Genomic DNA, 18,220 nt, shown 5'->3' with positions numbered 1-18,220 from the left:
ATTGTAAAATAATAGATTGGCTTTTCTGTTTCTCTAAATTATATGAAAAAAAAATCACATTTACTTCGTGAACATTTTTGGAGTTCCTACTCTTAAAAAAAATAGCACTTACTGAAAATTGATTATGCTTCAAGCATGGTTCTAAACGTCTCACATAGGCCTACTTTATAGCCAGGGACACGGAGGCATAGATGTAAGTCAGCTTACCCCACGTATCCACTAGGAAGTCATGAAGCCAGCTGTGAAACCAAGTAGTCCTACTTCGGGTTTGAGCTCTTAGCCATGAGCCTCACTGAGGGCCGGCTACGAGCCTTTAAGAAGTGTGAAGGCTCCTTCTGCCATTGTCTTAAAAATGCCTTAGGATTATGTCTGCAATACTACTCTGTAAAAACAGAAAAGTTATATCAAAATACTGCTCATTTGGGGGGTTTCCTACCAAACCCCCTCTAACCATTAAAGTGGCAGGAAATAGCATTAACTCTACCTCTAATGAACAGATGAGTTCACTTCCCTTAGTAAACAGCTTTTCAGACTTAAAAAATTTAGTTCCTCAATGTGTCTTTGTTTTTTTCATGACAACTATAAGTAATTTTCATGACAAACCTATAAGTTATTAAATTCATTTAGGTTTTAAGATTTGTTGGGGAATTCAAACATTGTTACAAGTTTCGGTTTCAACCAGAACTAGAATGGAAATATTAAGTGGGACAATTACACAAGAAAGTGTCAATTATGCATTTTAAATGTTTTCTGTTCCATGATAGCTACCACATGCAGCACCAAGAAATATTCAGTTTAATAAGAATAAAAGCCTATCCTATCTTAGAACATTGGTTCTCAGCTAGGGGGCAATTTTGCCCCACAGAGGAGGATATGGACAATGTCTGGAGACATTTTGATTGTCACAACTAGGGGTGGGGGGTGCTGGCATTCAGGAATGCTCCTAAACATCTTACAATGCACAGAACAGCCCCTTATAACAAAGGATTAGTCCATCTAAAATGTTAATAGTACCAAGATCATGAAACCCTGCCTTGAGAGTATCTATAAGGTTATGCTTTTGTGGAAGGTCTGAAAAAAGAGTTATATGTGTGTCCAGCAACACTGGAGCCCTGGAACCGGGCTTGGCTCATAATATGCCCTCACCGATTTTTTTGGTGGTCAGACGAGGTAGAAAAGAATGAAATCCCACCTCTGTACCTTAAGATCATTGTTTATTCACTTTGCTTCAGCATATTTCCAATGATGGCTTTCCTACCAAAATCATGATAGCCTGATTTTCTTCATTGTAGCTTTGTCACATGATTGAACTTCTCTTTTGCTTATAAATCATCACCATGTCGTATGTGGAATTTTTTACTTCCTTTTAGAAACGAGAACCATTGAACATTTTCCATGCAAGGGGAATTGTAGGCATTACAAGTAAGTTTTTCCTGCTGGTCAAGGCCAAGTGTCAGGCTTCACCAGTGTCATAAACTAGAGGCAAAACCTATCCCCCCCCGCCAAATTATCCTCTTCTAACTCCACCCTCAGCTAACCCCCACTTGGTGAGACAGTGGATGGAACAGTGGCCCAGCTTAGTGTGGAACCATAGAACAGAGGAAAGTTGTCAGCCAGCCAGAGACTGTATAACCTGATCTTGTCAGCGGAAGGTTCCAAACCAGCTATCTCCACGGCGTCGTGCATCTGTCCCGGGGGCACACGTAAGAGCCCACTCCACAGCAGGAGCAGAATGTGAGCACTACTATTTATAGTTTTTTTTTCACCCTCCAAAAATGTCTACTTTGCTTATATTTTATAATATAGATAATAGTGCAATCCTGTGTGTATATAATTTATTTTTAGAAATCCTTTATTGGGGATTCATGCCCTAAAACTATGTCCTAGTGGCCTGCATCATCCAAAAGGATTATGGAGGGACACCTCGGTGGCTCCAATCAGTTAAACGTCTACCTTCGGCTCAGGTCATGATCTCAGGGTCCTGGGATCAAGCCCCATGTTGGGCTCCCTGCTCAGCAGGGAGTCTGCTTCTCCCTCTCCCTCTCTCTCTGCCCCTTCCCCTGCCCATGCTCATTCTCTCTGTCTCTGTCTCGCTCAAATAAATAAATAAAATCTTTAAAAACAAACAAACAGAAGGAGTTTGGAGTCCTTTGCTGGCCTAGAGGCCCAGGTGCCCCCGAGCCTTGCTTTGTGGGTTGCCTGTGCTCTCGGGTCTGCTATCTGCTCCTTCTTTCGAATGGCACTGATATCACTATTAAACATATATTTCGTGCTCAGGGTGCTGGGTACCATGCTCATGCCTGATAAGCCCTTCCCTTCCGCGGTCACAGCCATGTTTAGTACAATTTCTTTCCAATAATATTTAGACATATCCCATTTCTATTTTTTTCTTCTCGTTGATGCTTCTCGGTAGTTCCTTGACTTACTTTTCTTTCTTTCTAACTGGACACACTTTTGAAAAGCATGAAATCCTTTCAAAAAGAGGGTTTCTTTACTCACTCACATATACTTTTAAAATGATATATCAGATACTGAATGTTTTTGCCTGGCTGAAAGCTCTACCCCCTTAGCAAGTTGCAAACTTTGTTCTTTACTCCTTGTGGTTATTTCATAATTCCTCTGAAACTCCTCTACCCCTCTGAGGGCCTAATCAATGTTTCATACCAATTAAGCTGCTAAGGACAAGAGGCTTAGTATACCTCGCAATCTTGACAACGACTTTTTTTTTAGAGAAACCAAACTAAAAGGAAGAAATGAGACCTCTGATGAAATATCAGGAAAATAACTTTAAATAAAAAAATATTTGTAATAGGCAGCCAGAAACGTACATAATAATTTATAAGTTGAGCCACAATATACCACACACCCCCAACCACAACCAACAACCAAAATAGACCCTGAGTCTGATTTCTGGTAAATTCACTGTCTGAGTAAATGTTTTTCTCAAAGAATTCTCAACTATACTATGAAGTAAGTTCTGGGAAATAATTATAAGTACATGAGTACATGTGTGGTGTATATGTCTGTATTGTTTGTATAGGGCAGGAAATTTACCTGAGTTGACCATCTACTGATTAGGGTGGGGCAGAATGTGTCAGTTGAGAATGTTTATTGACTTTTCAAAACTATCACACTTTGTTTATCTCCGGCCATGCCACAAAGATTTGAGTCAGGGAGAGTTATTGTTATTATGTATGTACAATTACTATGAGTATCTTCACACAAAGATGAATGAAATGGGGAACTGAAGTCACTAGTGAGAAAATGAAGGTCAACTCATAAAAGTTCAAGCACTAGCATGAATCATGCTAATCAGTATCACCAGAGTCCAGTGCCACAGGCTCCCTGCCAACCTACCTCTTCGATCTGCACATTAGAAACACGAGTGCTAAAAGAGATAAGTATCCGGGTAGGGGATCTCTTTTTTATATCTCTTAAAACATGTCTCTTCTACATTAAGTTCATTTTTAAAATTTAAATTTTCAAATGATAAGTTTTGAATGTATGTAATGTGAAACTGTTTCTCTTCTCCCATCGTTACTTTCTTTATAGAGAAGCCTGGGTTACAGCAAAAAACCTCCTGCATTCCTCCAAGAACTCTTTGATATGCCAGTCTCTGACATTCCCAGGATGAGAGCATAGGTCCCATCAACTCATGATCTTCAACCGACATTCAGAATTATAAGATTCTTATTTCCCCATCCATCCATCTGTCCATTCCTCTCTCTATCAACAAATACTTTTTGAGCACTGACTAGGTTCCAGATACTGTGTTAGTCCTGAGGCCTCAGTAGTATAACAAGACAGGTAAAATTCTTATCCTCTTAAAACCTCCCCACCCTCATCTTTCATCTCACACACACACGTACACACATGCGTATGCATGCACGATGTCTCCATTACAGATAGAATGTAAAAATATTCTTGTTACTCCTAAGATTGGCTCCTGGTGCAAGACCCAGACCCCTGTGTTCTCTGAGCAGCAGGCTCCTTATCGTAACCTTCTGCCTGCCCCTTTCCCCCTAAGTTCTCAGCTCTTCCCCCTGGCTGGGCCCTCAGCTTGGCTTGTATCCTCCTCCTACCCTTGCCACGCCCACTCATTGGGGTCTCCAGCAAATGCCTTAGGTCCTCCGTGAAAGCAGTCACACAGAGGAGCAGAAGCGTGAATTTTACAAGCCAAAGTTGCATAGTATTTTCAAACGCTTCCATTTGTAATATACTTTCATGGGAGTCAAGTGTCCTTGGGGGAATGACTTCCCTTGAACAAATGTGTTTGTAACCATCCAAATTTCAAATGAGTTGAGTGAGTATGATAGAAATGAATGGACATGTTGAAGCAGAGAATATGTGCATTTCATGGCCTAAATCTTTTCCCTGAGTTTCCAGTCTTCTCTACCTGGAAATGATCTAAATACAAGGGAGAATTTGATTCTCTGTTTACTGCACAGGGTTGATTCTCACCGGGCTAAAATTAGCTTTTAAATCACTGGGTTTTATGCCTCTGCAGCGCACTTGGTCCCCTGTGACTGCACAGTTAGACTCGCTCTTACTCTTGCTGATTACCTGCGATTATCTACCGGGTCAAGTTGTCAGGTGGCTGCCATTAAACACCTTTGAATCTAAAGTAATTCATCAGCTCTCTAGTCCTTCATTCCCTTGATCCCAGATTTTTATGCCTACCCTGTTTGATTTCCCTTTTGTGTAATTGGAGTTGAGTCACCCCCAAATGGATAAACTCTTCTCCCAGGTTAACTTATGCACCTCATTCAGGATTCTGATCTTAGGACATGCCCAGACAAGACCCAAATTAATTTCATGGCAGAAGACTTTCTGTATTTACAATTAGGATAGATTTTCCACTTCATGCAGCACTCCAAGGGACTCTAATGTGCCAACACTTGAAAGTCAGTAAAGCAGAGTGAATGCTATGGTTTTCCCACTGCTCCTCTTTAGTTTATTTTCTGGATGTCTTGCCAACAATACACTTCCTCAGGTACGAACACAGAGCTCCTGGATCAGAAGCTTCCTCGGGAAAAATTCTCTGGTCTTCCTCCAAATCACCCCTTCTAGCATCACACTGGTTTCTAATGTGGCCACATCTTGATTTTCTGCTCCACAGTAGGCGCAAGAGTCATGTTATTGTCGATGCCAAGCACAGAGGAAAATCCATTAGGGGAGCCCTTTATAGCCACTCCTTTACCATCATCTGAATTAAGATGTGGATGCATGATGTTACTAATAGATACATAAATAAAAAACATGACTTTAGGTATCCAATAAGCCTTTGGAGTTTTTCCTGGTTAAAGTAAAATTAGTTTTCAGGAGAGAATTAACTTCTATGGAGAGTTTTATTACATGCTGCAATAACTATTCTAACAAGTTATGTGTACTAAGTCATCTAATTCTTTAAACAACGGTCTGAGCGAGAACCATTATCATTCCTATTCACAGATCAGGAGATTAAGGCCAGGGAAATTAACTTGCCTGAGAGTACCTATCCAGCAAGTGCTGTGTGACTTGCTCCCAGGCCTCCAGAGAACGGAACAGGGCTATCAAATGCCTGCCTCCCATTTATTTAAGTTTTGGTTCAACAACTACGAAACTTTAATCTTTAAGGCCTCACTTTTGCTTATTAAAATGCTCAAAAATAAGAATCCCTCACCATCTTTTTTTTTGTGGATATTAACGGTTAATATTAAACATGTGAGAAAAGGAAAAGGAGTGTTCTGAATTTTAAAAAACAAGCAAACCAACAAAACCCCTCATTGCTCTGCAACTAACAGCTGGCTTTTTATTTCATCGTCCTTTTTGTAATTATTTTGCTGCCATCTAGTGACCCAAATGAAAATTAGAGACAAACATGATTTTGCCTTCTCGTTTTCGTTTTAAATCTGTAAGTGCTAGCTTAGGGATAGTTTTTAAAAATCATTAAATTTTCATACATGAAATCTGAAAAGTTTTACAGTTCTCTTTTTTTTTTACAGTTTTCGTATTTTTAAGATTTATTTCTTTATTTGAGAGAGAGTGAGTGGGGGGAGGGGCAGAGGGAAAAGGGAGAGAGAATCCCAAGCAGACTCAGGGCTCAGCTTGAGCCGGATGAGGGACTCTGTGCAGGATATCCACGATGATTACACCCTAAAGAACAAAAGTTGGCAGATGCTGACACACGCTCAGCACAGCTCCTAGTCCCATCTCCCGTGTATGCTGTGTTTGCCGGCAGTGCAATTGTTTGGAATCTTATGCGTGATCGTGAAGATGATCTCTCCACTGAATAAGGACATAAGTGTGGTTTCAATATTCTAATGAACGTGTATAATAATTCAGCATTTTGAGTGCAGGGAGAAATCGGAAGTTTTAAGTTGGGGAGCTTTGACAATGACTCCGATTGGAGGGAAAAATATGTCCCAACAGGAAAGCTGTCATCGGAAGCTAAAGAGAACATTTCCCAAGGAGGTTGAAACTAAATAAGATGAGCAAAAACCAGTATTAGTCTTAATTATGTAGATTAATTGCTTGTTCAAGAAGATGAGTATTTGTCCTGGGGTCATCTGTGTTCATCACAGCATTTATTCACCAAATATTTATTGAGGGCTTATTAAGTGCCAGACACACTACTAGGCAATAAGGAGAATGAATATCAGTTTGTAAGACTCACATCTATGCCCTCATGGAAATCATGGTCGAGGAAGATAGCCCCTCTTGATTGGACATCTTTCCCTTAAAACAGTTCCAACCTTGTTTAGCCTGTGTTCCTGAACAAGGACCACTGTAGCTGGCATTGAGTTACATGTTCCTCTCCTACACAGAGTGTGTTTGGGATGCATTTTTATGGTGCTTTAAGCATTACTAAGTAAGTACCCTGAGAGAATCAGCTTGTGTATTACCACTAATTGATGAAAGTTCCACACCTCCTAATTCCAAGGGATTTAATTAACACATCCAGTTCGCACTGACCAACCTGGTTTTTCTTCACCCAAGTGGTAATCTATTAAATAACTTGAGTCTCCTAGGGCTTTGTCACCTGACTTGACTTCCAGCATCACAGGACTCTCCTGACCCAATACCATTTTCATTCCTTAGGGTGATGAAATTATTGCTGTCATTTTCTAAGGTGAGTTAACATATTAGTCAGTGATGTGATGAAAGACATATCAAAGCCACTTATGCAAAATTAGACCTTATGTCTAAACATATTAAATGTTTCAAAGGTCTCAATGTATGGACTTCTGTAGTTTTAGACTACATTTTAAAAATTTATTTAAAAAAATAAAGACATAAAAGCTACAATCTGACTTGATTTCATGCCCCTAAGTAACAACCATGGTACTGGTATGGACCCCAGAATCCTAAAGCAACTTTAAGGCTTCTGGAAACTAGTCCACACTCTCAAATATATGACCACACACTACTCTTCTTGTCTGCGATTTTCCCCGAGGGCCCTCACTGATTCTCAGCCATTCTGTGAGGAATGTAACATCCGATTAAAATCAGAACCTGAGTCTGTTATCATCAAACTTCAGTTATAAGAACAGACCTACAAACTTTGCCATTCTTAGTTTTACTCCATTCTGTCATTCATGACCCTTTTCTTCACCAAAAACACAACACGATTTTTTTTTCATTCATGTCTTTATTAATTTCGATGGTCGGTACAACGGCTTTCACTTCAAGTGCATTCACTCCTTTGTGTTCTAGGACTTACTATTCCACCCTCAAGTTAGAAAGATATCAGAGACAATTTTTATTTTAATAAGCATGCAAAGAGAAAAGTAGTAAAATTAAAAATAAATGGCCCTCCTTCAGGTAAAGAAAAATGTTAGGATAAAGTCAACCATCTTTATGAAGAAGAGATTCAAATACTGGATCAAATTTTTAAAACTCCCAGTTGAATGTGTTTTCCTTTCACTGATAATCAAAACCAGATAATCCCTACAGTAGCTAGAATTGTAATAAATAATGGACCTCTTGTTGGTTTTATCATGGCTTGGTGTGCATAGTCATTTTAATTTCTGGCTTATGTTTAATTGCTCTATGATCTTCATACACGTCTACTCCTACATAGAGAATTACTCATTATTTCTTTAAGATGGACAACTCAAAATATGAAAATAGTAAAACTGAAATTCTGTGAAATTTGAGATGACAGAAAAATGGTGCCCAATACCCATTTTTCTATATCTTTACTCTTCCACCTGTTTCTTCTTTGAAACCTTACAAACAATGCCGCTTTATAGGAAAGATGATTATTACAAAGGCCAAATGCTTTCATATTACATCTTGTCAAAAGTAACTTTGGATTCTCGGCTATTGCGCTCTTGCATTCATTGCTCAGTGTGGAAAGTTGAAATATACTTGGAGTAAGGAGCACCAAAAGGAGACAAGAAACCAAGCTCTCCAATGGCAGGTTTCCTTTCCTGAAGAGGGCAAGCTCCAGAGGCCTCATTTGAAGGAGGCTCTCACCACCCTGCCCTTGATCGGCTGTGGAGGACGCCAGTTCCCCACCAGGGGCACTGGGGGCTCATTCTCAGCGCTGGAGAAGAGGCTCCGCAGCTTTGCCATCTGCAAGGGGCAAGGGAAGACTGTCAGCATGACATTCAGGCCAAGTGGACATATTCTGTATGTGACAGAAATTTCTGGCTTTTAAAACAAGACATACAAACCATGAAACCTGTTGGTCCGAAGTTATCTGGTTACCAGTTCCTGTGAAATAGAAGCCTTTTATTTGTAAAAACACTTTTCTTTTCTTCGTTTTATATAGGTTCACCATGCCCTCTGGTCCAAGTGTTTCTCCTGAATTATGACGCTATTATTTTAATTTGACAGGTCAGTATGAGGCATATACTTTACGTAGGAGGGGATGAAAATATCAGCACAAATAATGAGCTTAATTGGCCTTTATTGTATAAGTTTACGGAGTCTCTCTCTCTTTTTTTTTTTTAAAGAACAGAAAGAAGTTAGTCACACTATATTTAAAATTTTAAGAACATTTTTAAAGTTTTTTTTTTCTCTTAAGGAAGAATAATTTAGGAAATTACCATCAGTACTGTATTTCTACATGAATATGTTTTCAGCTTTCTCCTTAAGAAAACTGCTTTCCTCTTTCAAAATATGTATATGAGTGAACCTGACCATTAAATCTGATCTTCTGATAAAAGTGATCGCATATACTTGAGTCTGTAACTGGCAGTAATATGAAAACTACTGCCTTAAGTAAGGTAAATGTGCTAGGAAACTGACTTTACTATTAAAGTAGACATTCATGATCTACGGTGTGAGTTTCTGCGTTGTCCACTTGCTTTAATCTGTTCTTCTCCATATCCCAGCCTACATATTTTTTCCCTGTCTTTCCTGGAAAGTCTCTTTGATGAATGTTGCAAGGACATTCTTTAGATGAACACTAAGAAGAAAAACCTCAGCAAAGGAGTCAAGAAGTACTGAAAGCAGACAGACGTTGGAATCTCAGCTCTTGCACTTGGCTGTGTGACCATGGACAAACTACTTAACCTTTCTGAGCCACAACCTACATATCTGTAGAACTGGGAAAATCATATACACCTTCAAGGATGTTAAATCCCTTCCATTAATATCCTTCTCACTGGGCCTGTATTTACAATCTCCTAACCAGTACTTAGTATTTGAGGGAGCTCCAAATTAACAAAGGCTAACTCATATTAATAATCTAAATGCTTAAGTGTTTCTAGAGCATAAACTTAGTCATTGTTCAGTATCACAAACACCTTTAAATGATCTGTGTTTATCCTGGTACTTTTGGAAGTCAAGTTTTAGAAAGTTGAACAAACTGACTGTAATTAACCAGAGCAAATTCTGAAATGCCTAATCATAGAGCCGGTCTGGAAGCATCCACTTAGCAGATGTACATTTTCCATTTAGCATCTCTCTTAGCCACTCAGCGATGTAAGTTAGCATGTTCTCCAGGCTCGGCCTGGAGCTGCCGCTTACCTGGTCGGAGCTCACAGTGATGGGCTCCTTCATCAGGAGCCACACGATGCACTCCTCGCAGGGCGGCGTGGTGAAGGAGCCTTGGTAGGTCCAGTAGTCACGGCAGGCGGGGAACAGGCAGGATGGGTCGAACCTTGTGAAGGGCGCCTCCTTGCCCTGGGAGAGAGCAGGGCACAGGCACCATGAGCAGGTGCACACACACCGCCCACCCCAAGGGTCTCACCATTTTGTGAGAATGGATTTCAAATGCAATAGAGAAAATGGAATTTTATTTATTTATTTATTTTTTAAGTAGCCTCCATGCCCAGCATGGAGCCCAACTCCAGGCTTGAACTCAGGACCCTGAGATCAAGACCTGAGCTGAGATCAAGAGTAGGATGCTTAACCAACTGAGCCACCCAGGCCCCCCCAAGAAAATGGAACTTTTAAACAAAGTTCATGCCCTTCAGAAATAAAGGTCAAAGGAGGGAAGCCGGTTTATATTATGACTTTGGCACAGTCGTCATAGCATTTTATTCCCTGTTATCTGTCAGTAGAACTATAATTCCTCACTTCCCAAGAAAAAGAAAAAAACTCACACCTAACTGTAACAGAAACGTTTCATCTAAGTTAATGCTTAGGTATTCAATGATTAAAAAAAAAAAAAAACAGGCTCGCTTGAATATTATACTCGGAATACTTTCTCTGGTGGTAAAACTTAATAGCATTTGCTTGGAACAGTTCCAAAGGCAATTAAAATGAGTCTGTTAATTAGAAGAGTCTACTGTTAAGATTTAAAATATGTAGGTGTCACCCAGGAGAGAAAAGGCAACACCAGGACCCGTGTATTTAGTATTTCTGCAAATGTGTGCATGTATGCGTGTGTGTGTGTGTGTGTGTGTGTGTGTGTTTTGGGGAGCAGGAGGTGACCGTTCAACTTCTCTTACATCCACTCAGTAAGAAAGTCATTATCAGACAGACTGAGAATTTAACAAAATGATGTATGTAAAATTGCACTAAAAATTATAGACCATACAAATCTAATAGCATTTGTTTGTATAGATATGCTCAGCATATTCATCAGACTTAGCAGTAGAATTTAGGTGGAACAAATACACTTGAAAATGTAATAATAGGGACCTGGGTGGCTCAGTGGGTTAAGCGTCTGCCTTCAGCTCAGGATATGATCCCAGGATCCTGGGATCGAGTCCTGCATTGGGCTCCTTGATCAGCAGGGAGCTTGCTTTGGCCTCTGCCTGCCGCTCCCCCTGCTTGTGCTCTCTGTCTTTCTCTGACAAATAAATAAATAAAGCCTTTAAGAAAAAAAAAAAGAATGAAAGAAAATGTAATAATAAAAAATTGACATACCCTGTTTTATGTTCCAGGAGGAAACGTGATTTATTTTTACCTTTGTCTTAACTTTGTCCAATGCGTCAAGGAACACCTCGAACTCGCCTTTCTCACGTCCTATCTGTAAGAAAATCAAAAACCAATGATTGTATTTTCCCCTTCTCCATAATTTATGATTGTCTTGAAAACTAACTTTGGTCCATCCATCTGCAACTAGTGTTTATAAATCTGCCAGAATATCTTGTACTAAGCAAAAACATAAGTTTATTTCTCCCCCAAGATTTTAGGGTATATATTTTCTGAACTAAATTTAGACTCCAGGCCTCTGAAGTTCAAAACCACAAAATTACACGTTGATTTATTTCTATGTCCTTGACCTTCTCTGCAGTCATTCTACTTTTTTTTTTATAGGATTAAAGCTAGGATGGACTCCATGTATGCAAAACTAAATTTATTGTCTTTCGGTACAGACCCACTCCACTTCCTGCAGCGTTGCATTCAGTCCCTGAAAATGACCCAATGAGTTCAGGACGTAAAACAAATTAGGTCATTCAAAAAGAAGGAAGCTAGATTTTCACCTCTGGCTCAAAATCTAGATTATGTTACCACTGAATTCATGTGTTAATGACACTAAGTCCCCTTTAAACCAAAGCTGGCCCAACAACACACACATTCCGTGTGCTATCTTAGCCTGGGATCATGTGGGCAGTAGCCACCCTGAGCTGAGAGGATGTCCAGCCAGGGACTTGGCATCCCAACGGTTTCCAACATCAGCTTTTCTGGTTTCCAGTGCAACTGAAGTGGAATAACAGGAAAGGATAATGAAGCAAGGCTGCTTTTGCCGTCCCCACCACCACAATAAGCTCCTTGCAAGGCTCTGGCTCCAGTGCCCCTACACATGCCCACACATGCATTCTTGAGAGAATTTAGAAGCGTTAGGGAGACTGAAGTACAGCAAAAGGTACGCTTTTAAGGGAGAGCTAAATATTGTGAGCTGATCTTACCAGAAATGTCTTGATTAGTTGAATGAATAATGAAATTCATTCCTCTCTCCCCTTTAAATAAAAGGAAGGAGGGGAACACATGCCAACCTAACCATTGATAAGACACTAAATTTTGAAAGAAAAAGATGATCGATTTTTGCCTCACCTTCAGAAAAACGCCAACCACAGCTATCCCATCGGGTTGCTTGAGAGCTTCTCCGTAAGTGTTATACTTTGGATTCCAGTGAACCAAATGAAGCTGGAACCATAGAATACAAGTTATGAGGTGAATTTCTAGAGTAAGAAAGTAAGTATAAAATTATTCACAATAAACCCAATAACTTCACAAATCAAAAGTTGCTGAACACTCTCATAGGAAGTCAACAGAATTCTAAATATCAACATACAATATTTCCGTGAAATTTTTCATGGTTTAAATAAAAAGTGTATAAAATCATTATAAGTAGACCTAGAACTTTGTAATAAGCAATGAGTGGAAGTTGAACTTTCGTTAAACTAATTCAAAATACTTATTTTAGTTTTGTACAACATCACTCCCTTTTCTAGTAAGTCAAAGAGTGAAACAAAGAGCTATAAGCAAGAAGCTGATAACATTCCAAATCTACAATTAATGGGAAAGTGGGGGGGGGAAACGGTAGGAAAATTCTTGGGCATTTTCATATCTACCTCCTTTTAGCAGCCAGTGTTCAACAACCTGGTGGAAACCTTATCTTAATTTAGAACACAGGCACCAGTTAAATTAGTCAAATTTCCCATATCAAGTTACACAGAACGGTAAGGGAACACAATAGTTCAGAGCAGTTAAAAATATTGTATTCAAGACCAAAAGTGTTGAGATCATCCCATGTGTAAAGGCCAAACTGCAAGCCGGGCCCACAGTTCTAAGAAATACACTAAACTTTCCCCATTTTCAGGTATCTAGAAAATATTTTCAATAATTTATTTATCCCATCACTGGCTTTTAGATGGGCTGTTGAGAAGTGGAATGATCATGGTGAAGTACTTTGGGTCTCCCAGAGTTTAGTTTAACCAACAATTAAGCTACCTAAGGATTCTGCCTGAGAGATTGTCCACAAGGGCCTCCAAGGTTCCCGTCCCAGCTCCTGTGTTGGCCAGAGCCTACCCCCGGAAGAAGGTGGCAGTAAAACTGGAATGATCCTCACCTCTAGGGCATTTGTCACCCCTGACAGGCTTAGCTTTATAAAAACAATATGCGGGAGGCTTGTCTTATTTCCTTTTAATTTGCTGCCTTGATCAGAGATACAAATCATGCTTTTCTTTAATGGGTTAACTGAGACAGTAGTATTTGCTCATAATAAGTTGTAGGTGTATCTGTATTTACCTATTCATCTATGTGTGTGTATGTATAAATATATACATAAATAATCACGCACACATATATGCCCACCCTTCATTAAGAGACTAGAACACAAGCATTAGCCAGAATTACTAAATGCTATTTTTAGAGCACTACATTCTTATAAAAGAGGCAGCCAAGGGCACGGGACGTGATGATAGATTCTGGGGGCGCCTGGGTGGATCAGTCAGTTAGGCAGCCAGCTCTTGGTTTCGGCTCAGGTCATGATCTCAGGGTCCTGGGATGGAAGCCCTTGTCCCTTGTCAGGCTCCTGGCTCAGCGGGGAGTCTGCTTTAGGATTTTCTCCCTCTGCTCGTCTGTCCCTGCACTCTCTTTCTCTTTCTCTCTCTCTCTCAAATAAATAAAAAACTTGAAAAAAAAAAAAAAGATGGTAGACTATGAAGCCCATCTATTCAAGGTAGAGCACCAGGCTTAGCTCTGTAACTTTGTCGTGTAACTTTTCCATGCCTCAGTTTCCTTGTCTGTAACCTACCTTAAAGAGTTGCTGAGAGGATCAAATGAGTTAATATTTGTAAGCATTTCATAAATGCTAGTTATCCTTATCTTTTCTGTTCCATTCAGGACCTTGGCCTTTTTTTTTTTAATTATTAAACCACTATCCAATTTCTTAATATAACCTTGAAAATTTTCATGCATGACACTAACTCACCTACCCTCTCTTAACCATCTAGTCTAGAATGTTCGGCAGTGTCAGCTTATCCTCAAACTATTACAGCTCTTTTCATAGCCTCAGGCTTGAAGGAAGGGCAGCGGATGCTTTTTTGGTGTTATTTTTCACTTTTCAGTTTTCACTTTGGGAGACAGTTGCTCCTACCTCTGCTGCATACTTGACTCCATCCACAGTGTGCTCAGAGCCATGGTCGTCAGAGGCGCCCCAGTGAAGATGAAACTGGCGAAGCCGGTAGGGTCCAGTGAGAGGACCACCCCTCAGCACTGCGATTCAGAGAAGCTAGGTCAACCAGGAAGTCATGCTTCTTTTACAGAGTCCTACCTGAAACAAGTGCTATAGCCAAAGTCTGGGGGCAAAAGTGGTCAGTCTGCTGGGTAGAGGATACTGTTTTCAAGCACACCGGTCTCTTTCCCACTAAGTCTTGGGATATATCTAAAAAAATGATTTCTCTTTTTTGTCTTGTTTTGTTTGCTTGTTTTATTATGTTTAAAATGTCAATTTAACATTTATGACAATAAATTTAAAACAAAAGATGAGCAATAAGGATGTAGACAGTCAACAAACGAGTCGGTTGTGTGGTGCCATGGGGAGAACATGACAGTTGAGAGCCAGACAGATGTAGTTCAAATCCTAGCTAATAGTGTGATCTCAGGCAAGTTGCTAAACTTCTCTGAACCTGTTTTTGCATCTCTATGAAGGTGATAATAATATCAACCTTTCAGAGCTGCCGTGAGGATTAAATGAGATTAAGGACTTTAAAGTGTTCATCGCACTGCCCAGCACACCAAACACTGAGCGAATGTGAATTCCTCCTCCGTGTCTTGCCTCTGATTCTACTTTCTTTAAGACAATAAGCAAGAGCTTTCATTCACATCTAACTTAAACTGCATTTCTTCGAATGAGATAAAAAGGGAAATTCAGAAATTTCCCAGGGAATCAATCAATATGGACAGCCAAACTAGGTAATTCTTAGTAGCATTAATTTTTGAGTTTGTTGTCCAAATACCTCAACCCATCACATTACTTCGATCTCACTTCATTCAGCTGAGGAGTGATTTAGAGGTTCAAATATTTTCTGCAGGACATGGGAAATTATGCAAAACCCCCCAAACAAGATTAAGCCACATAAGCTAGATCCAAATAGAATTCACAGTAGTTATTCTAGAAAGGATTGACTGACTCTTGGTGCTGAAATGGCACACTCAGAGCCACATAATATCAGTCTAAAACAACAGATCTAGACTTGGATGAGCTTAGTCATGTCGAAGTAAGTGGTTTTATTCATAGCGTTTTTCCTGTCCAAGCACTAGAACGTATGAGTCCAATTGACTGGGATAACTCATACGGAATTGTCAATATTTTACCATTTTTGCTTACAAAAATGGTATTTTCATGTGGTTCAACATAATAGGTACTGTTTAATTTTGTTGTTTATTCTTCAGAATGGAATTTGATTTAAATGGAGAAGGGGAAAAAGTAACAGCAATATGAAGTTATTCTTTAAGAAAATATAAACTACGATGCTCATTATTTGGAACCTCCTAGTAGGTAAGAATTATGAGGCTATTGCTCTTTACTGTAACAGCATTGAGAATATTTATTTATGTACATTAATAAGGATAATTTTAACTTTTTCACAAATTCAGTTATAAGAAAAAGTATTATTGGGGCGCCTGGGTGGCACAGCGGTTAAGCGTCTGCCTTCGGCTCAGGGCGTGATCCTGGCGTTCTGGGATCGAGACCCACATCAGGCTCCTCCGCTATGAGCCTGCTTCTTCCTCTCCCACTCCCCCTGCTTGTGTTCCCTCTCTCCCTGGCTGTCTCTATCCCTGTCAAATAAATAAATGAAATCTTTAAAAAAAAAAAAAAAAGAAAAAGTATTATTGTACATCAAGCATCAAAATATTGAAGGTTGAATCTTTCTTACCTCATTTACTTTGAAATAAAGTATTTCTAAGTAGCCTGCTTTTATTTCATTGATTTGCTTAGTAGCGTAGTAAAATAAAGAGTTTTTTAAACATGTGATTTTTCATTTTCATGGCATACAAATCACTACTCACGAAATTGTCAAGTACTTCCACAACACTCACCAAAAGCATTAATCAGATGAACCCCACTGAAGTTTTAAAGGCAATGTTCCTTACTCATATAATGACCTTATTCTCTCCCCTGGTTTGGCCCCCACTCACACAGCAGGGGGAGAAAGTGCCTACGTTGTTTCTTTGCTGTGTTCCTTGCTTGGCAGAATGGAATCTCTGCAACACATGGGAATGGCAGCCTTGCCCTCCGGACTGTGGTCAGAACCTCAGGTGCAGGCCATCCAAAAGGACACTCATTTGGACTCATTGCCATCACCTTCCTATCAAGCTGCATTTCAAGAATGCATTGCCAACTTTTAGCTTGGGCATGGGCCCGTTTTGCAGCAGCAAAGTTGACCAAGGTTAGAGCGTGAGGCGTTCTTCTCCCGTGCATAAATATAATTCTTCATGACGAAAGCAAAACAGAACGTCATCTCCATTTTCAGAGATGAAGTGACCCCTCATCCCACTAGTTCTGTTACTGTGTCATCAACCTCATTTTTGCCAATACGGGCATTGAAAATGTCCATGTGCCCTCTACCTAAGTGTCATACTTACTTGACCTGTCATAGGTATCGTCAAACACAACCCTGCAGGTCTTGCCATTGTTCAAGATGGTCTTGCAAGAGCCAGGATCGTAAGAAGCGGACCACGGCAGCAGAGAAGGGTCGTGCCTGATGTCTTTAGTATGCAGTTCGATGGGCGACTGTTTGTCTCCCTTGGCATTGGGATAAAGTTCATGCCAGTGGTCAGGACCTAGGAAATCAAGTTGAGGGGATTCATTTATTTGGTGGCACATTCCAAACCTTCTTTCTAATCAACCAAATCAGCAAAATACATGGAGGCTAGTCAGTGATTATGAAAAGGTCTTGGATTTCAGTTTGGACAAATCAAAGCTTAGCGCTTAAGACCTTTTCATTGTTTGGTTAACAATGTGCCTAGAAATTATATTTAACTCAGAGTATTCCTCCTGCTTGCTCAAGAATATAGCCTTAAAGGCTAATTTTTGAAATCCACTTCATTGCACATTTTACCAATGCTGTCTTCCACCATACATCTGGAATAAATAACACTGACCATATGTGGTTTTCAAAGCACACCCCTATTTTTGTTTTTAAAACTATGGGTTAGGCAGAAGCCAGAAGGCAGAGCAAGGATTCTTAAACCAACACCAGGCTCAGAGAGGTTAAGTGCTTGCCCAGCATCCTGGAGAAGGGACAATCAGAACTGGACCTCGGGTGGTCTGACTTCTCAGTCAGAGGCAGTGTGATCTTGGGCAAGTCACCCAGCCTCTCTGCACTTCAGTTTCCTCCAGCGCAAGTAATAACGGCTCCATACCAGGGAGAACTAAATGAGATAAAGGTAAAAGGGTCAGCAGCTTTTGGCACTTGGTAAGTGCTCAGTAAATGTTAGCTTCCATGGACTCCTCCACCCATATTTTCCCACTCACGCCCTAGAGTTGCCCACTTTCTGTGCAATGCCAGGGGATCCTCTGGCACCATCTGGGACCAGGGTAGCGGGGGGGGGGGTGGCAGGAGGCTGCTCGGACTCACCGTTGTGGCTGGCGTAGCCCCACTCCTTGGCCATGGTAGTCTTTGTAGGCACTGGACCGCAGCTGACTTCTCTCCCTGGCGTCGTGCAGCGTCCCTGCGAGCCGTGCCTTTTATATAGGTCCCCCACACACTGCTTGGCCTTATTAGGTCAGTGAGGGTGGGGCAGGGGGCTAAACTGGATTGGGGTGGTATTTGGGAGGCGGGGTGGGGAAAGCCAATGAATTCCAAGAGCTAGACAGCTGTCTGGC

At 40.4% G+C, this 18,220-nt stretch overlaps 1 protein-coding gene across 1 annotated transcript; it reads right to left on the bottom strand.

Annotated features, from left to right (window-relative positions):
• Positions 1-7,610: 7,610 nt before the first annotated feature.
• On the bottom strand, positions 7,611-18,105 carry CA3 (carbonic anhydrase 3). Its single transcript, XM_002916892.4, has 7 exons — positions 17,973-18,105; positions 16,978-17,175; positions 14,486-14,604; positions 12,439-12,531; positions 11,348-11,410; positions 9,961-10,116; positions 7,611-8,559 (listed from the first exon to the last, which is right to left on the bottom strand). Exons 1-7 carry the CDS (start codon positions 18,004-18,006, stop codon positions 8,440-8,442), a joined length of 783 nt encoding a protein of 260 aa, XP_002916938.1. The 5' UTR covers positions 18,007-18,105; the 3' UTR covers positions 7,611-8,439.
• Positions 18,106-18,220: the final 115 nt, after the last annotated feature.

This window comes from Ailuropoda melanoleuca, chromosome 9, assembly GCF_002007445.2.
Source record: "Ailuropoda melanoleuca isolate Jingjing chromosome 9, ASM200744v2, whole genome shotgun sequence".
Taxonomy (NCBI): Eukaryota; Metazoa; Chordata; class Mammalia; order Carnivora; family Ursidae; genus Ailuropoda; species Ailuropoda melanoleuca.
Note: the sequence above shows the minus strand (reverse complement) of the source record. Positions and strands in the feature narration are given on the sequence as shown.